The sequence below is a fragment of the Calidris pugnax genome, unplaced genomic scaffold (assembly GCF_001431845.1).
Source record: "Calidris pugnax isolate Ruff unplaced genomic scaffold, ASM143184v1 scaffold103, whole genome shotgun sequence".
Classification (NCBI taxonomy): Eukaryota; Metazoa; Chordata; class Aves; order Charadriiformes; family Scolopacidae; genus Calidris; species Calidris pugnax.
The window spans coordinates 14651901-14672939 of NW_015090990.1; the positions used below are offsets into that span (position 1 = coordinate 14651901).

Consider the following 21039-nt stretch of genomic DNA (forward strand, 5'->3'; position numbering starts at 1 on the left):
TTACAGTGTAGAGCTGCCTGGTTTGTATGCTGCCTTACAAAGCTACTTGTCATTCCATTTCCCATAAAAACCTTCCTAACTGTGGAACGCTGCTTACAGTCTTAAAAAAAATAGTGGAGAACAGCACTATAGAGTTGGTTACTTCTCTTTGTTTTTGGATGAGGAGACCAGTATTTACAGTTGTGACACTGACAGTATATGGATTTTGTATTGCTCATTTCCAAATCCTGTAGGTAAGAAATAATTCTTTCCTTTGTAAAAAGATCTCTAGGAAAGGCAACACAGAAGGTACACTTATCTTGGTTAGATTGTTCTAATTCAGATTAACTCCTCTAATTCAGAATGGAAATACCTTCATGAAAATTAATATGTCAATGCTGAAATATTCCGGGAAAAAGTCCGTGTATGTGCATGGATTTCTGCCAGTAGGTACAGACACGAAGTTTAGACTGCTCTTTTCAATGGAGCCCTCTGCAAAAAGGCAGAATATGGTTTTTTGTTCAAGGTGGCTGAATGATTTCAAAAGACAGATTATTTTTACTTATGTGGTTACAGTAATTTATTGATGTTGAATCACCTAGAAATGAATTTAAGAGCATGAACACTGACAGCTACTATAATCTCTTTTGGTGTGCTAATAGAGGAATTCCTTTGTGAGATGTCAGAAGATTACAGGAGTAGTTTTCTGTATTGTAAAGATCCAGCATACTCAGATAGTTTCCATTAAGTTTTTTCCCTCTTATTGCCAGTACTTCGTGTGTCATATAACAGTTTACAAGACTGTGACGAAAACCAAAACACTTGGTTTTCCCTAAATTTGAGGTTTGTTACATTTCAGAAACAGAACACTCCTTATGTGAAAATTCACCTAATAGATTCAAGATTTTCACACCATAAATCCAAGTATTTTTATTACTACAATTAGAGCACGTATAGCTAGGAAGTATTGCTATTTATTTATATACTGTTATGATAATTGACAATTGACTGGTACTCCTGCTGCACTTTTCAGAACTTACTATCACCCATCAATTGCTTTTGGCTCCATACGGTATTTCAGGATTTAAAAAAGTAGTGGTCCTTAATTATGTTGGTATTAATACATGAGTCTTGGATTATTCTAAACTCAGCAACCTACTGTATCCTGTACCAGCAGACCTACACAGTGTGCTAGTGGTTTTGGAAGACAGAGTCCTTGCTGTTAGTTTTTGGCTACTGTAGAAACTTTGAATTACTCTAGAATGTTGGCTAGTCGTTTTGAAATCAGTAGGACTCCATATGCACACATATTCTTCCTTTCCAGTTTCATTTGCAGAATTAGGCCTTTGTTTGACTAGTGGAATAATGTTTGTTTGGTTTTTTTAATATAAAACTTATGTCTCAAGTGTGTGTGTGTGTGCATGTGTGTGTGTTTGTTTGTGTATATTTATGAAAGAAGAAAAAAATATGAACCGTTTCAAAACAGACTTTATTCAGTATGAAGAGTATAAAGTTTTTGTCCCTTGGAAAAGCTCCCGTTTGACAGGGAATCCAGCTGTTTGCTTGTGGTCTAATATGGCTGAATGAATCTATCAAGCTTTTAATCTTGAACATAGGAAACATATAGATGTTTTTTCTCAAAAGAATTCCCTTAAAAAAAAAAAGAAAAATAAGGCCTCAATGCCTTGAGAGACTATCTGAACACATTGGCATTTCCACAGTGTTACCTGAAGCACATTTCTAGGGTAGATTTTTCCTTTTACAAGGTCTTTAGGTCATACAGATAAATAGAGTCCTACTGATAAAAGCAGTAAGAGAGAAAAATATTAATAACTAGTAAAGGAATTAATTTAAAAGTTGGAGTTTTTCTTTTAATGAAATGAAACTGTTTCCAAACAGTGTTCATTTGCTTAGTTATATTATGGATACAGTAAGTTTCTGGTGATCAAAAGGAATTTTTTTAATAGGTGATTTATTTACATTTTGGCTGTTTTAAATAAGCGGTAGGTTGAGGGTGTTCCCTTTTTAAGTAAACAATAGAGTCACAGGCTAAAAGGAATAGTCTTATGTTTACAGGAAAACTTCTCATTGAAATATTTGCAAGCATTCAAAGAAAACCAAATACAGCTGACTTCAGAATTTTTAAAGCTACAGTATTTGGTAAATAAAGGTTTGTCAGGAGGTTTGAATTGTTTATCCAACGATGGATTATGGTGTAAAATACTCCTTGAGGAATTCTTTCATGTTTTCATATCAGACATATATGTGATCATTTCCTTAAAAAATCTTCCCTTTTCCCTCCACACAGTGAGCATGGCCACTAACAGGCTAATAGGTGCAGTGGCAGGGACCATTCTGGCCTTGGGGGTGATTTTTGGAGGCACAGGGTGGGGAATAGAGTAAGCATTTTTCTTAGAGTTTGATGTTTGGTGCCTAGTGTGTGAGGTAACCGTATGCACCCGAGCCCTCTGTGTACTGCCCCATGAGCTTTGTCATGTGGTGACCGTATTTGTCATGTGGTTGACTGTGTCTGTGTCATGTGGTTTGCTCATGCAGTGTTGAACCTTCTCCTGTCTGGGATAATGTGGGGCATAAAACAATAAGTTTGTGAATTTTTACATTGTCACAGTAAAATTAACTGTCTAAATGTTTCCATTGCACCAAATTATAAAACATAATGGGAAAAAATGGAAGTTTATGAGTATTTTGAAAAATAGACTGAGTAACGTGGACTATTTCATAAAATGCAGAACTTGTTTATTACAATCTATGGGGGTTTCATTCTAATAACAGGTGATGTGATCTAGCTAGGAAGATGAAAGCTGCTGATAACGGTATAGACAGCTGGTTTTACAGTAAGGCTTCTGAATGTCCCGTTAGGATTCTGTTACCTCAAGGCAGTAGAATGGTGAAGTATAGAATTCACATAGAATATGTATGAACAATTTTTATTGTCTTCTCATAATTTTAGGAAACTGTAATCTTAAGTGTTAGCCCACTACCTCAGTTTTAACAGTGGTTATGATATACATCTCTGTGTGTGTCTATATGTATATATACACATATAAGAATGTCCATATAAGAACTCTTTCCTGCATTCTGCATTCACTGGGCAAACTACAGTTTGGCTTTTGTTCTGCTCTTCTGAGATTTCCAACTTCACTGTGTTTCTAACACTGTATATTACCTCTGTTGTGTGACAGTGTCATCTCTGTGAAGGGGGAATCATAACAAGACAGATTGTGATTTCTAATCAGGTTGTGTGAAAAGCATTCCTACACAGTTCTAATTAAGGCTGCACACGCAGTCTTCAGGTAGGCAGCATTTTGTGTGTGAGTTTGCAGCCCTAGATACGACCTTTTTAGCTTTTGCTGAACTGGACTGTTGTACGGAACTCAACTTAGGTTCTCAGAAGAGTAGAGACTCACACTCACAGAGGACAACTAATAGAAAAACAAATAGAAGGAAGAATTCAATAGATCATCTGCTTGAGACAGATCAGATCAGTGTTTAACTGGTGGCTTTTACAACTGTTTGCTAAAAATTGAAGACTCTGAAGATTGTAGAGGTTTGGAACCCAATTCTGGAGCAGAGAATTTACCTACGGGTTGAGGACCATGTACCTTTTGTATCCATTCTGCCTTGCACCCTTCTGTTTTTATCTTCCCTTACCTGCTCTCTCAATCCACTCAGCTCTGACCAACATCCCTGACCATTTGTTCTTGCTCCTGTACCTTCTGCTCCAATTCCAGCTTTTCTTCATCTTTCCTCTCCTCTTATCACTCAATATCTGACTCATTCTTCTTTTTGTTTCTATCAGTTCTTCTTTCCTGGATCCTATCAGTCTTTTCTCTGTCCTCTGGTTCCTTCAGATACAAACATATTTTCAAGGCAAGCAGCTGCTAGTTTTTGTTGCTTTGTTTAAAGAAAGCTCATGAGGAACATAAATACCCTCTCTTTCCCTAATGTCCTTCAGGCCCTGGTGGCTGTTACCATCAATGGCTGCAGGGGAGGTTGAGTTCACCACAACCTGTTGCCAGGTCCTGCCCTTCTTCCTTCTTCCTCGCCACTTCACTTGCAAATCACCACCTTTCCTTCAAAATGCTGAAATAACTTGAGTTTCTTAATGTTTTATGAATTTATTTTAGTAATCATGGGGGACAAGTCATTTTTTTCTGAATTTCATCCTAAAACGGATACTTAGCTTTGATAACTGAAACCAGAGGATCTGGCAGGCAAGAGAAGAAGACATCAAACCACCACAGTGTGTTGTTATCTGCAAGACAACGTGCAGTAAACTTGCTGCTTCTACAGCTAGCAGAGTTTCAAAGCAATGCATATTAACTCTTGTAGAATCTGTCTTCTGATGATGAAGATTTAGGGAGGAGTCTGAAGTCCACTGACACTAAAGGTGTCTTCTGTTTTAACGCCTTCAGTAGGATTTGTATCAGGGTCCTAAGAGATGGCCGTGCCAGAGCAGATGGCACCTTGCAGGGAAGGGTGGTGTGGCAGGTGGAGGGTCAGTCAGTTGCAGGAGCTGATGAACGTGTGTCTGCAGGTTACAGCAGCAGTGTGGCGGAAGGAACAAGCACAGCAGAAGTGTTGCATCTTGTGACAGTCTGATGGAAAATGACCCCACCATATGGTGGTTGTTAAAACCCTCCTCTTACTTTTGGTTTGCACGTATTTATGTCAAGCATCTGAGTCCAGTAACTAGAGAAGCTTATTTAGCTGAAACATATTGGTTTATACTGTTATTCATAAATGTCACTAACTAAAATGAGCTGATGCAAAGTGGGCTTCATAGCAGTAGCAAAATTCTGGATTATTAATAATACAATTTTCTTGATAATGCTTAATAAAAGATAAGGCATTTATCTTGAAAGTAAAAGTAGTTCCAATGTAAGTACTTTTATCTACATAGTCTTAAAATGGCTCACCAATAATTCTTTTAAATCTCTGTATTTCAAAGTTGGAATTCATTAATTGGAGGACTCCGTTCTGGTAAACAAGTGGTAGCTGTTCAATAATGATAAGTATTCCACTAGTTTTTGGGGTGTTTTATATTGAAGTCTGAAATGAGATGATAGTCTTGTTGATCATCAGTGAACTTTTACTTTGAATGTAGCCTTTTCAGTTTCTTTACGAGGAAGAATAGGTGGTTCTTTGCATTCATAGGAACTGCCACTCCCAGCAGTATGTTCCCAGCATACTGTGAACAGTTTGAAAAGGATGTGCCTTTATCCACGGGCATCTATCATTTACTCTGCTCTTAGGCTCTCTCTAGCAGATAGCCTAGTTCTCACTGGCATTTGATTTTCAGGAGGTTTTTGGTGTTAAAAGTTAACGTCATTTCTTTAGTCACTGACACTTAATAAAATTGGGTCAGATGCAAAAAGTGGTTTTCTTATCAGGACCCATTTATTATTTAACATAATTTTAGTAACTTTTCTATTAACTGACCCTAATCATTTTATTATCCTCTTATGTTTAAATTTTGATTTAATTCCTTGGTATTTATAGTAAATAAAATCAATATTGATTTTCTGAATTGAAAGAACAGTTTGCTGTTTGTTGAAGGGATGTGTGCTGTGAAATAAACCCAGGGAACACAGTAAGAGGAGGGATGTAAAAAAGCGGCCATTTGTACTTCCTTATATAAGTTATGCCAATATTACTTCCAGTTAATCATTTAATCAATTTTAATCAGTTAATCATTTACCTCTTTGGTGAGAAGATACCATTCTATGGCTAGAAAGAAATTAGCTTTAGAATTTTTCAAGATTTCTAAAATTGATTACAGATAAATTACTTGCTGTTTTCCGTCTTTTGTTGTGTACAATCATTTGTGTGCAAGCATTTGATAAAATCCAGAGTCAGCCTTAGATTTGAGTCAGGTACAGTAGCTCATTAGGCTGCTGTTGAAAGCAAGCCTTAATTGGGAATATAATGTCTGTGGAACAGCATTAATTTACCCTCCACCATGGTCACTCCTGTTGATTTGAACCAGGTGTGACTTTAAAGGTAAGTCCAAATAAGATATGTTCTTCCAAATGGTGAAAAATTATTGTTGTCAAATTTGTGCACTGCTCCTATCTGTAAAGCTCACTATATTTCTTTTCAGTCCAAGTCTTATATTAATATTCCTGAACACTCTTTGTGTAGAAATTGCAGGAAGCAATTTTTAAACCTTGGTTTTCTTTTAGCGAAGCTGCTCTCCAGAAGCACTGATACGGTAAACATGTAATGGCTGTGATGAAGTTAGGTCACTGCAGTAAACTTTAAAACTTAGGGCACGTGTATTGTAGTGTCTGGGACTGGGCAGAAGGGTTTGTGGTACCAACCTCACAGCTTAAAACCTTCAGTTTTTGCAGCTGCCCTTGCTCTTTCCTTTGCTGATCTCTGGCTGCTCCTTTTTCTTCCTTATATTAGCTGTCTGACAGTTTTCCAAACTCAGTTTCAGAACATTTAGAATAGGAAAATTCCAATTGCTTGGTTTGGGGAGACTGGGATAGGAGGTAAGAACTGTTTTTGAAGGCTATTCCTGGATATGTAAATGTTTAAACAAAAAGTGTGCAATATGCTGCAAAAGAAACTGTTGGTTCATTTCATTTTGCCTTGAGCTCAGATGCAATTAACTTTACATCAAACACTGCTCAATAGGAAATTTTTGTACGGAGCAATTAAAATGTTACTCAAGCCTATTGTCAGTTTTCCTCCACCCTGTGTAAATACAGCACTTAGGGGTAAATTATGAATATCTTATTTAGGTGTTCTCTTGCCCTCTTCAGAAAATTGCACAAACATATTTTGTGCTGCTTCTTTTTGTTGCTCTTTTTTCCTGCTCCACCCTTCCCCACTTTGTTGTTAAGTAGCTTCTTGAGGATGTTGAAGAGATGCTTTGATGTTTGGAAAGCTTAATGGGAATACAGCTTTTATTTCAACTTTTGTTCTTTATTATGTAATCCTTTGCTTTTGTCAAACAATTGTTTGTAAATTTAGCATTGACGTAACTGTAGGGAGTCTGGACTCTGATTAGCAAGTGGTGCTAGATAGATGCTCTCAGCTCAAAACATCACCACCTTTTGAAAAAAGTCAGACTTTTTGATTGTTGTTTTTTTCCTTCTCATTTTCTGTAGTCATAAAACATACAGCTTTGATCCTTTTTCCTTTAGGTTAAGGAATTATTCGCAAATATCTGTGTCCTCAGTTGACAGTTCATTCGCTAGATAATGGAGTAAGTCACAGTGGGGTTTACTGTCTGACACTAGATTTTTCTCTACGGTAGAAGTCAACATAGCACAATGCAGAGACCAACAGCTTTGTTCATTCTTACTGATAAAGAAAAGTAAGTTGGGGTTGCTGGAATTGTCTAGAGACATCACCTTGTGTGCTGTCTGTATTCCTTGAATTGTTTGACTGCCCTTCAGATGCTTCACTTAATGTGGATAAAGTGGTTGGTTCTTATGTCTGTCTTACCATAATCCTTTATCACAGGTCCTAGTGCCACCAATCTTATAATAGGCTCCATCGCTGGTGCCATCCTGGTAGCAGCTATTGTCCTTGGGGGGACAGGATGGGGCTTTAAGTAAGCAATGCCGCATGTCTTCTCTCAGTGGCTATGGCATTTCTATTTCTTGCTTACATCACTAAATTTTGAGTTCCTGCTACAAGATTTCTAAGGTAACTCCCCCCCAGACTATAACAAGCTGCTTTAAAGAGAAAGAATTATGCGTGCACTGAACAAGAGGAGGAAACAGATTGGAAACTAGCAGATGCCATCCAGGGTGCAAAGTTGAAGAACAATATAAGAATTAATTTAACGATCATGAGTTCACCCTAACACTTAGGGTCTTTTTTTCACCTCCAATTAATAGCATTGTTCTCAGAACTTGACTACAGTGGTTAAAAACCCCAAAAGATACATGTCTTGAGAAGTGTTTGTTTTGAAGGCAGTATTCCTTTCAAACCGATTAACTTTTTTTTTTAGTTAAAGACTTCATGTGTAAATTGTGAGTGGTGGTCACAGCTGAGTAGTTTTCAGTTGCAGATGTTTTGACACAGTGGACTCGGAATTACCAGAGCTAACTTTTGTTTGTGGTTACTGACTTTTTTAATTTCTTTTTGTTATAAAGTCACAATTTAAAAAAAAAAATCTGGTTTAGAGAGAACATTTTGAAATCTTGAACTGTCTCCTGAATGCATTTTATGAAGAGCAACGCACTAGTCATTCTGCTTGTGACCGTTAAAGAGAGTCTTGTACAAAGGTATTTAATTCTTGGTTTTTTTGTAGCAGCAAGGCTACCTACATGCACAGTCCATATTTGGTAAAAAGGATCTAAATTTAGAATCAGTATTTATAACCTTGCAAATCATGGAAGTGTTAAGCATAAGAACAAGTAATTTCTCATGGTATTCAAGTTGCTATTTCTTTTCAATAACGTGAATCAAGATTAGGCCATGATACAACAATAAGCCATGATTCCTCAATCACGTTTTTATAATAATTCAAAGAATATTTTATATGGCCTATATTCATACTCCATGTCTGAGTTGAGAAGAAAAAAAGTTACTCCCTCATCGATTAAGGCGGCTATTGAAGGAGAATATAGTGATCAGGTCATATTTATCTATTAATTCACAGTTAATTAAGTTAATTATTACATCATGTTGCCCTGCCTGCTACTATCGGTGCTTTCAGAAAGACCCAGCACCTGCTGCATTGGTTTTTCTCTAAGTGTTCGTTGAACACTTGAAGGAATGGACAGGCCCCGCGCTGCCCCGTGGCACTGGCCAGAGCTGCAGACACCAGCTGGGACCCACTGCCCCTCCTCGGCTTTGGTAAGAAAAATTAAATACAAAATGTATCTAAACATCCATCTTGAACCATGGGTGTATGATTTTCATAAGCCTTTTCAATTCCTGCTGACAGACTTACCTTGAGCTGCTCTATTTTTTTTCTTACTTACAGCTTTGTCTCAGTTAAATAAATTAAATCCATTACTTGTACAATAAATACCCCTAGGTCAGCCTCCAGGATTTGTTACTACAGGGCAGCTCTAAACAACATAGTTTTAATTCAGTCCTATATCTTTTACATAGTCTCATATGGCTGAGATTTGTATTTTCCATATCTATAAACAGTAAAATAATTTAGTATTTATGCATTTTTGATTCGTTATGTTGTTTCATCAATCTATGTTCAAAGGCAGAAATTCAAATGAGGTGTGCATTTTAGACTGTGCAGTGACTGACACAGATTGGCGTGTGGTGTGAACATGGAGAGGAACAGGGATTCTTTCCAGGTGATGGATTGTAAGATTTCTTCTGTGTAAAGGCCTCCTAGTCTGTAAATAGTATTATTCCCAGACTCTCTGTAATACTTAGACATATTCTATAGCATTAACTAGTAAAAGGACACTTACTTACATTTTTTCCATCATATCCTACTAGACGTGAAATTATAGGAGAGAGCTTTCTTTTAACCTAAATAAAGCATATAAAAATACATAAATATTTCAGTTAGTTGCAGAACTGAGAGTTGCCTTTTCCCTGCGTGTAGTTTTTTAAATAAATGCAGAAAAATTTTCTGCAAGGCTTACATTAACATTTCTGTTAAAATTTTTAATTTATTGTGAACAACAGTGCACGCAGATTTAGAGCAATAATATTAGAAACTGATATTGCAAGTCCCCATGGGAATTAAGCAAGCTAGATTTTGTTGGGAAAAAAAAAGTCAGATTATGCTGCTGTGCAAGTAGCCTGGGTGCCAGTGGGGCACCACAGGGCATGCCTGTGGTCAAGAATTTGCATCAACAGATCTTTAAAAGAATTCCTCCCTGTCTGAAACAAAGTATTTAATTGATTGTTTATTTCTTCTTATTGTTCCACTTCTCTCAGAATATTCTCACAAGTGTTCAGCTTTGCATCCTGGTGTCATTCGTTTGCCCAAGTGTAGAGGCTTGTTTTCCCTATAGAGGATCTGTATTGGAAATGACTCTTGAAGTGCTTAGTCTCAAAAGAGCAAGATACAAATGTTTATTCTGTAGCAGAACCTCAAATACACTGGCCTGGCCTAGCTCACAGCTTGAAGTGCATGTTTCTTCTGGGGGTCGGAGGGGAACTGGAAAGGCTTTTCGGCTTCTGTACAAAAGAAGGGCTAGCACGTGTAGATGCTCTGGTACTTTGCTTCAGATCTATCTGGAGGGGCAAATGAGGATAATGAAGAGGATTTTAACTTTTCCTTTTTAAGCAAGTGATATGTTTAGTCTCTGCAAATACGAGAGAAGGTAGCCAATGCTTTACAAACTGGGAGATGTGATTTCTGTTTCACAGGTTATCAGATGTTCATATGAACATACGGTACTGTGCTGTCAAGTCCATATCAAACGTAAGCTGCAACTAAGCAAACTTTGTTCATCAACTGAGGTGGTGCGGGGTGGGGGGTGGAGGGGAAGTGTAAAAGAAGGCTGGATGCAAGTTTGGAGAAACAAAGTTAAAAAAAACCACCAACCTCCGGTTTTAAGAATGAACCCTAGGTTAATTTTTCTAATTGAGTTAATGTGTGGCTAGTATAGGAAAGGAGAAAGTTAACTGACAATTTTAGGGGCCATAGAGCTTCATTACACATTTCAGGTGGCTTCGAGTTAAAGGTGGAAACCTTGTTAAGCAGGTCTTAGTTCAGTTGAGCCTTACCTAGTGCTTTTAAAGCTGTTGTGTTCAGACTGCAGTAAGGGAGTCCTGCATCTTCTGACCTGAACTCTGCTGGCTGTTGTACAGAAGTACAGCGTTCAGGAAATGTGAAGCTCATTTTGATGCAGCAAGTCTGCCCAAGATTTCAATATACAGTCTTTCATACAAGACCCTTATGGGAAGGACACTTTTACCATTAGAGTAGTTCTTTTTTGCATTGGCTGCCATCACAGTCTCAGGGGCCTACGCTGGTTTTTTCCCCCTAGCATACATTCAGTTACTTTTGCAAAGCTACTGCAGTAATATAAGCCAACTAGATGCTTTTGTTGCCGACTTTAAAAATATTTAAGCAATTTTTTGGTAATAATACTGCTAAGAGGCAATGCTGTTAAAAGTAATGTGGAAATGCATATGAAAAGCTGCTTCTTGTTATATCAGAATGCAAAATTGGCTGACAGGAGAGTTGATCTTAAGCGTAACTCTATTTCCAGCAACCATTCTTAGTTGAAGAGCTGCAGGGTTTTATGCCCCTTTAATGGAAAATTAATGGATTGGCCAAAGACTTACCCAGTCCTGAGAGATGCCAAGTTTTTAACTGGTCTGTGCAGATGCATTTAGATCCCCAAAAGTTTCTGCAAGATAAGGCAGTGGATCGCTAATGGCGACTTTGTGAGGAAGCTTTCAGTCCCTTACCAACATCTCTGCAAAACATGTATTCTGACCTAAATACAGTCATCACTACACAAACATCAGCATTAGAAGCAAATGTGAGATATTTTCTCACTTTTTTTCCAAACTACTAGAATAAATGGCAGGTCAAACTCTTATTTTAATCTGCTAATTTTAGCCATTTTGTTAATTTGAAACAGTTCTGTAGCGAAAGGTCATTTATTTACCTCTTCTTCAGCATTTGAACCATGCTTCAGGAATGCCAATGAAAACATTAGATATTTGGAGTGTTTAAGATACTGGTTTTGGATAAATCTTTAAATGCTTAAGTAAAGCTTTGCATTTTTTGTGATCACAGACAAAGGCACAGATTTGCAAGTAATATACTCTGTAGCCATATTCCTAATTAGTGGCAAAAAAAAAAAAAAGCAGAGGCTCTCAGCAAGGTATTTCTTACATACATCCAGCCTTTTTGAAACCAGTTTTCTTTTCTGAAATATTTTTCATTTGTAAAGATGACCATGTTTGAGAGGCAGTGATGTGCTGTAGCATGGTGTGCTTTTTTGATTCAGAAGCACCGATAACTTTGTTTCTGTTAGAGACACTTTTTCTGGTTGTATTAAGACTGAAAGGCTGAACCTCATTATTTAAAGAGTCATTAAAACATTAATGTTCTAAAATCTTCCACGTAAAGAAATACCTAGGAAACAGCTGCATTTTCCTACATGTCCTTCCACAGAGGACTCTTCTGCCCCCTGCCTTTTTGCTTTGCTGAAGCAGACTAAAGGAACCTTGTACTACCGTAATGCATAGCTATGAAGAGGTGCAAATATCCAGGACCTGATACTCACCTAGTTTCTTTCTTTTTATTATAACTTTCTTGGGGAAGAAAGAGCCTTGTTCTGTTTGCTGATTAAGGCTACTGTCTTCATGTTAGTATTAAAGTGCGTGGTAGTTCGGGATGAAGTTGTTAAAGCAGTTTGGGGAATCAGAAGAGAGTTCTGATTCCTGCAGGGTAACAGCTGGCTGCCTGCCCCTGGGAAGTGCTACGGCTGCAGCAGAGAGATGTGGAGGCTCTTCTTAATGCTTTGCTCACGTGTTCCCTGATTGACACTGTACCTGATGACACTGTATCTGTATTTCAGAGACTATTTCTGGCTCTTACGTTACGTGTTCTTTTAGTTCTTCTTATGTTTCTTTCTGATCCAACACTGTTAGCAGAATATCCTAAGTGAAGAAAGGCAGTGGTTTGGTTAGTATCTTATTCCTTGAAGTGTGTATTTTTGCTGCATAAAACTAGAAAATGGGTAAATGTATGGTTTGGACAGAGCACAGAATGGGTGGCGAGGGCGCAGCAGACTTTGCCTGTAGCCCCAAGGCGTGGGTGCTGGCTGAGCTGTCCTACAGCCAAATGGCCCTTTCTGGAATATGCTGCGCTGGTGGAGGTCAGTTAGAAATGATCTGATAGGGTAAAAGTCAAAAGAGTTTTGTTACAAGAGTTGTGCTGGGAAGCAAGCATAGCATCTGTCCTCTGTACCTTGCTCTAAGACTTAAAAGTTCATTTCTTTAATTAAAACAAGCTAAGGTAACAGAATGTAATTCAGTGTATGTTTTAATGACTTTTCCTCTTCAGGCAAACTGGAATATGGTACTTTCCCTAGAGTAGGAGGACAAGTGACGTCATTTGGATTTTTTACATGCATTGATGATTTGTTTTAAGGGGACTGACTAATTAGTTGCTCATCGGTAGTGTTTGAATTCAAGTATGCTAGACAGTACCTAAAGCCCGGGGGGGTGGGCGGAAGAGAAGCGGATGTGTCCTTTCCCCATTGAAAGTGGCAGGACAAGCAGATGCAAAGCAGGTTTTAACTCACATTTAACCAAGTTACATTCTATCCATACTTCCTATCATGCAGTTCTGCAACTTAGCCTTAAAAAATAATTTGCTCATTTCGAATTTACCTGAGTACAGAGGAGGATGGATTGAGATACTGAAGTTCTGTCAGCCCAATTCAAAAGGAGCATTAGTACGGTACTCCTAGAGCAGAAATGGCTGAAAGATTAATATAGTGATCTTTCAGAAACCAGCAATTCTTAGGCGTTCACCTTGCAAAAATGTAGGCGGCACTGGTACCCAAAGAAAAAACAAAACAAAGGATGCCCAAGGATACCACTCTCTGGAAGTCTTCTCAAAAAGAAGTTGCCTTTGCATTCATCCATCAGTCTCTTAAAGCACCAGGCAAACCCTGTGTATAATGTATTTATGAATATTGTAGCAGTGGTGGTAGTTAGCAGGGCTGCAAAAAATAGAAAATCCTGGGATTGGTGTGTAGCTTTAGGGAATTTATAAATTCCTGTTGTGTATTTTTTGCATGTCATTTGGTGGCGGTAGTGGTGCATATGCCCAATGTTAAAACTAAATGCATGAGCCCCTTGCTTGATGCCCCACATAAAGCCAGATACTGGGGAGGTTGCACCCAACTTTTGTTGTCGCTTCCTAATGTCTTGCTGTTTGACATAGGATATCAGTATCGCAGGAGACTGGACGTATCACTGACCGACTTGCTATCCACTCTTAACATTAAATTCTCATCAAATAATTTACAAAACCGTCCAGTCTCCTTCGAATGCAATGTTTTTGCTATATTTTGCACTGTACTAAGATTCACAGCAGTTATGGTCAATAGTGTGGTAAGAGCTCACAGAGACACTCCGCGCACGTGAACTAAGTTCCGGTTCAGCCGGAGACGGGCGCTCGCTCTGAGAACTCAAGTCTCCCTGTGCTGATGTATTCCCAGTACTGGCACTTGTGACTCACGCCCTTTAGGTATACGCGTGCTCTCTTGGCCTAAGGGGCACACGTGTTACTGTGGGCTGAAAGTTGCTGCAAATTTAGAGCACCACTTGAAGTACTACAGAAATAATTGAATTCTGTATGGCAGCACGATCTTCAAACTGCATAAGAAAAGCAATACTTGATACTATGCTACAGAAAGCGTGCAGCCAAATTCCTTAAATTGTTACCCCCTTGAAAAAACAAGTAACTACTTGTTAAACTGTCTCAGTGTGAGCCTTTTACTTTACTATGACCTTGGCAATGGCTTTGTTCCTGTTATGTCTAACTAATGTCTTGCATTTTTCTCTTTTCATCTCCTTTTGATGCAACCTGGAAGAAATGTCAAAAAACGAAGGTTCGATCCAAGTCAACAAGGCCCTATTTGAAGAAATGCAATTCAAAAAGCTTCTTCTTGCACTATTGGATTATGGGTGTGGTGTCTTTGCTGTAGCTGCACAGGAACTAAATCAGTAAGGAAGAACATGAGAAACAGTAACTATAAACACAATGATGTGGGATGTTAGAATTTGAGGTGGTAGAAGACTGTCCTTTTTGGTGATAAGTTCAAAATATTTCCTCCATTCACCTTTGTCTTGTTAAAATTAACTGACAAGCGTTACAAGCAAACTGTTTCAAAATCAGGTGGTTTTTTTCTTTCCTCAAACAAAGGAGACACACAGACCAAGTGCAATAAGAGAACTGTTCCAAAACAACAAAATAGCAGAAGATTTTTTTCCCAGCCTGCTGGCACTCTAACTTCACCTGAGTTCGCATGAATTCCTTTTTCTTATCAAACTCCAGTGGCATGAGGAGCTAATTTTGAAAGGGTAACCTGCATGGCTCACATACAACCAACCAAGCTAGCAAGCTGACCCCAAGCAGAATCTGCAGCCCGATAAATACAAACCACTGGGAAGCTGATACCAGGCTCCGATAGCTTTTCTAGCCACGCAGCGTGTTCTGCTGCTGGACTTCAGAGGTCCCTGTCCACCCTGTGGTCTCCTGGACCAGGAGTCTGTTGGGTATGGAAGCTATCGAGTGATGGATGGAATTCTTCCAAGAAGGAAAAAAGTGTAAATATGGAAATAAGATATTGATGTATCATTTTCACAGATTATATATAAATATATATATATGAGGGAAAAGGATTTCCATATAAAAAAGGTTCTATTCTTTATGTAAATCTATTTTTGATGTTGGGTTTGGTTTTGGGTTTTTTTCCTCCCCTTTTTATTTCCTGTAGCATGTTGTACAGCAGATGTTCTGGGCTTGCTCAAAAAAGGCAGATAATAGCATGCAGATGCAGGGAGTTCTGACACCAAACAGATGTGATCTAAAGTTTGTATGCTTGAAACCAAAACCAATTAAAATGTATAAATGCATATCTATGTATTGACTATAAGTCTGGATTACTTTTTTTGGCTGTTATACAGATTTTCCATAATATAATGTAAGATAAGCGACACCCTCTCAAACTTATCACAGAAGTGCCAAGCTTTTATTTTAACTATAGCTACTTTTTTTCCTGTCTAGATCCTGTGAAATGAAAACTTAAATAAGCCTTAAAATACTCACAAGATGTTAAAAGCTTGGAACAAATTATTCTTCTTTTGCCTTCTGCCCACCCGCCCAAATGGGCTTGTAAAGGTGACTGACATTTAAAACTCACTCCCTGTATCTCTTTGATGCATCTCACTCTCCAAAGTATAATGCAAAATTAATACCCTGACCCTTGCAAACTAGTTACCATCACAGAGTGTGCAAAATCCCATGTCATTCCAGGGGGATGTGTGTTGAAATTACTTTTAGATACACCTTGTGTACAAATGTAGATGTTTGCAGGAAGGTGCTTGGCAGCAGCGCTGTGCCCCGGTAACCGGCTGTGTCTGGCCTGAGAAAGGTACGAGCGTGTTGAGTTTAGGCCTCCCTGTACAGGCTGATCCTTTTCATCTTGATTTAAAACTTGGGTAATTCAGTTTGTGTAAGTGAAGTGACCTGAGGATTTAATTGCTGCATCTGATAATCAGATTTAAAATCGTCTGTAATTTTGGATTTAATTTAAAGGTTGGATATTAGTAACATGGGAAGTCCAGTTACCCTCCTTACTCCGTCTGTGTCCAGTGGAAATCCATTTCCTGAGTTAGCTTTAAGAACCAGAGCATTAAGAAAATGCTGCAGATTTCCTGTGATTTACAAAATCTCGTTTCAATTACGTTTCTTATTATGATAATGTACAATCCAGCAGTCTCACCAGAGAACTACAATATATTGTTTTGGTTGACAGTTATTATTAAATGTTTTTAAACAGCTTTAACATAATCACATTAACACTTACTACATTATGAGTTAAAGGTGCTGCACACAGGTAGTGAACGGTGATATAAATTATAAATCTTACTCTGAAAAATTCCTGCCTAGCTTCAAGCAGAATGAAGTTAGTGACAATACTGTTATGACAAACCAAAAATATTTGCAACTGTATTACTGTCCTCTCAAAGTACTTTGCTTGGGAACATAATTCCCAGCTTTGTTCGGGTTCTGCTTCCAAAGCAAGTGCAACCCACGACAGAGACACCAAAAATTGAAATAAGTAAAATCAACTGGATATCCATAAACTACCTGTGTAATAAACCTTTGAGATGCATTTCACAAACAACATTGTTAGTGTGTGATGTGATGTTTTAAATCAGACCACAGTGGTCCCCAACTACTATGTACATATGTTCAGTGCTGGAGCTACTTCTCTATTTCCACCAGCGGTTTCATAGGAGCGATGATTTCTCGACCGAGTTAAGGCTCCCCTCACCAGCCCTTGTGCGCACGTGGGACACGCCTCTGCCTTCTGCCCTGTGTGCACAGAGCGCCAGGGACAGCGCGGCTCAGGGTAGGTACAGGCTGGTGACAGACAATTGAAAAACTGGCTTGGGTAGGTGTCAATTTTCTACATCCCACCCCTGCTGTACTTTGGGAAGTACACCTGCATTTAATGTTCATTTGTTCATCACAAAGCATCATCAACAGGAGACCTGGCCAGCACTGCCTCCATTTTATCCACTATACGTTTGTTTTGTTATTTTTCTATTCACCTGGACAAGAAACTGTGGTAACCGTATAGCTCCTTCCAGTTTGCTGCATGATCACACTGATTTGATCTGCTCCTCCTACAAGAGAAGTCTGCTAGGCAAATTAACAGCTGTATAAGTGCATGTTAAAAGAAACAGATTACCTAAGGCTGGAGTTTAACCAATTTTTCTTTAACTATGCAAAGATGGGTATTGCACAAACAAATTTAAGACAAATGTCTGAGGAAATGCCATAGAATACTTGAAGTTATGTTTTAAGCCTAATCAGTCATGTTTTATATTCATTATTGCTTCCACTGTTACTCTTCCTTTTAAAAATGATATGTAATTATTTTTTTAAGTGCACAACTCGATGTTATAAATCAGTTTTTGTTTGAAGTTAATACTCATTCATATCTTGTTGGCTGCTAATGAATGGAAATTCAATAGTCCTTGTTCTGCATCTTAGCAAGATGAGTATTAAAAATGTCATGAACATGGAACGGAGTAGTTTTTAATTTTCAGTCATTTTTTCCTTATTTTCTCCATTTTATTTACTTTCTGTGTTCAAGGTATCACTGCCGTTACAGTAGTGGAAATTGCCTGGAGTTTTCTTTTATTGAAGACCTCCAAAACTGTCCTGTCTGGCAGCGAGGTGCTGTCCGTGTGAGGACGTTGCACGAGGCTTTCTGCGGTGCGTGGGCCAGCGCCACAGCACCCAGGGCTGAGCACACCCACAGCGGGAGGGCTGCTGGGCCGGCTGCACCCGCCTGGATGAGACCCGGGGGCATCAGCTGGCTGAGGGAAGGCTTTTGCAGTTCAGAAATCTGAGTTATATAATTACATCAAGTCTAAAATCATGTCATTACTTAAATAGTCTTTTGAAGGCTTCGTATAACCAAATAGTATGGTCATCATTTTAATGGATTACCAAAGGAAACTCTGTTTCCCTTTTTGTGGGGTTTTTTATTGGGTTTGGTTTTTTTTTGTGCCAGACTTACTCTAGGGAAGCCAGCCTGGGAAAACTAAATGCATGCATGACAATTACCAAATAACTACTGATAGTTTTGTGCTCTCTCCAGCTCCAGAGAGGAAAACAAAATACACTTTTGTCCTAGTCTCTCCCCAGGTTATGTATGAAAGCATCTGTCTCATTTAGAGCTACTGCTATTAATGGATCCACTCTCACCCACTTTTATTTCCTATCATCTGAATATAGGAGGATTTCTCTGTAAACTCAAAAGGAACATACAACATTTTGGCTATAATGATAGCAGACAGTCATTCCTAAAACAAGAATTAATCCTTTTGCAGTACATGAATACAAAAGCAACATATAGATAGATGCCTATCTGCTTTTGATTTTACAAGAAAAATGCTTAAAATTGTTTTTGAAACTTTCACAATTGCAGCATGAAATACTGAAGAGTGATCTCACCGGCGCGCTTACTATTAAGAACAAGACCAACACAGCACAACAGCAAGGCACGTTGTACAAGCCCAAAAAACCCTCTTTTGTCCTAAATGCACTTACTACAGACTCCTACCCACAAGAGCTGAAAAACTTAGCGTGAGTCATCCATCAGAAAAATAGAGACTGTTTAAGTGCCCTCAGAAAGCTTAAAGAAAGAAATTAAATAAGTAACTAGGAATTTTAGTAGTAGGGATGCTCAAACCAATATTGAGAGCAAAAAGGTCACAAAAACATTATCTTAAAGCTGCAAATACTATAAATCAGTTCAGAGATCCATTGTTCAAAGCCCAGCAGCACGTCTCCACGTTTCTGTAGGTTTGTTGAATAAGGTATTTAGCGGAAGGGCGTAATGCAGGAGGACATAAAGCCTCTAGGTAAGTACAAGGACTCCACGTCAGACCAGCACAGACATCAACTTTATACGTATTGTTTCCGAGCAACAACAAACTCCTGAGGGTAGCATCATTCAGAATGCTCTCATTTGCAGAAACCCAGTAATCGAGTTTCAGTGTATTTGTTCTCGTTAAAATTTTCTGCTCAAGAGCTTGGTTTTGTCATAAGTCACAGGACACCCTTCATCTTTAGTGGTATAACTGGCCAGTACAAGAATTTCCCCACCAAAGCTGGTAACTCAAAGCATGAAGGAACTAGATGTTTTTTCCCTGCTGTCGGGTGCAGGACGAAGCTGCTGTTCTCAGCAGTGGCCTAACCAATGCCCAGTCTCCAGTAGTGCCCCCAGAGAAGCACTGACCCAAGAAATTGGTCCTCTCTAGGATGCACACCGTTACGTGACACTTAACTGTGGAGAAGCAGAAACTGGAACAAATCTAGTCCAAGTCTAGTTCTCAGACTTGGTAAGCACAGCATTGCACCACTTTGAGACAATTCTCGTATCTCATCCACTGACAGATTTCCTCAGCCATCAGACTAAATATTATAAGCTTTGGATTTGCTTTTGGGACAGTGTAACAATAGGTTTTCATCTGCAATACCTCTGGCTTTGTCCACTGCTTGGTCCTACATGTAGACAGAGAAGTTGAGAGAGAAGTGCAGGCTATCAAAGCTATGCTTTTAACTGATGACCAAGGCACATGACACACTCATTACATTACACACAGGGAACATCCTATGGCTCTGTAACATCAGTTCTGTAACATCAGTTTTGCCTCTTCTGCAGAAAGGAAGCGTCCCCACACATAAACATGTGCTACTTCTCTGCAGTCTAACCTGGACGGTGTCCAGCTAAATAATGACACAAGCAAACAGTACTCTTGACTGCTTTTCTACCTCCAGCCAAGATGACCAGTGTCTTCTCAAGAATGAAAAGCATCTAGATACCTCAAACGTGGTACTATATGCATAAGCTTTAATTTAAGAGAAACTGAAAAATGGTAACTTCGTGGCAGCTGTGCAAAACTTGCTTCCAAATCAACTGCAAGAAGCAGCGGGCTAACAACTGAGCTCCGAGTTTCCCCGTTTGACTCCTCTGAAAGTATTTTGTGCATATTCATGGTTATATGGAAACAAGAATCAATATCCTCACATTAGATCCAAAATACAAATTTGACAAATTGCCTTGGGACAGAATAAGCACTGACCTGATTAATTCGGGATGGTTTTCCACAGATTGGTTCTTTGGACTGTAAAGGTTGCGATTTTAAATATCTGCTATGTATCTGCTCTTTAGAGGGGACTCTTAAATAAACATATTGCTTAGGATACTATAGATTTACAAAACAGTGAGACACTCCTAATCAGTACTTGAAAGCTTTACTCTTCCCAAAAAGGAGCAATTAGCGTTCCAGAAAACTGAACAGATCTACCCCTAATGTCTAATCCAGGCAACGGGCACCTGGATGCCTTGTGGAGCTGCAGCACAACTAAATAACTCACACTATTTGCAACAGCAGAGGCATTTTCCTACTTGAGAGAGAAACAACCGCCTCCTCCCCTCCCAGCTCAAGTGGAAGCCCCCTCACCCAGGGGGTTACAGAAGAAAACAGCACTAAGCAGCAGCAGCAACTGGTTTTCCTGTGACCCTGCAGCTTTGACTCACCGTGGACAATGTCCTAAGGACCCTTGCACAAAGGTGCGCTGAATGGCACCTTTTGCTGTGAAGCCACAGGAAGGGCCCAGATCATGATGGCACAAGAGCCACCCCACTCACCACTGCTCTGTGTGCTGAGCTGTGCAGCAGCAGCACCCTTATGGACACTTAAAGCTCCAACTGTCTATAGCACTTAAGTCTGGCAAAGCCCCAGTGCAGTCACACAAAGCGTACTTCCACTCATCTCTTCAGATCGTGCAGAGAAGTTTCTCTTTCTAAC

The 21039-nt window shown here is 39.0% G+C and overlaps 1 protein-coding gene across 1 annotated transcript in view; it reads left to right on the forward strand.

Moving 5' to 3' along the window:
• The window catches only part of ADAM23 (ADAM metallopeptidase domain 23), a 79072-nt gene extending 61331 nt beyond the window's left edge, over nucleotides 1-17741 (forward strand). The window contains exons 25-27 of the mRNA XM_014954470.1: nucleotides 7477-7567; nucleotides 10315-10369; nucleotides 14514-17741. Of these exons, the coding sequence (XP_014809956.1) occupies nucleotides 7477-7567; nucleotides 10315-10369; nucleotides 14514-14627 (260 nt within the window). The 3' untranslated portion in view covers nucleotides 14628-17741. The remainder of the gene's footprint in view (nucleotides 1-7476; nucleotides 7568-10314; nucleotides 10370-14513) is intronic.
• Nucleotides 17742-21039: the final 3298 nt, after the last annotated feature.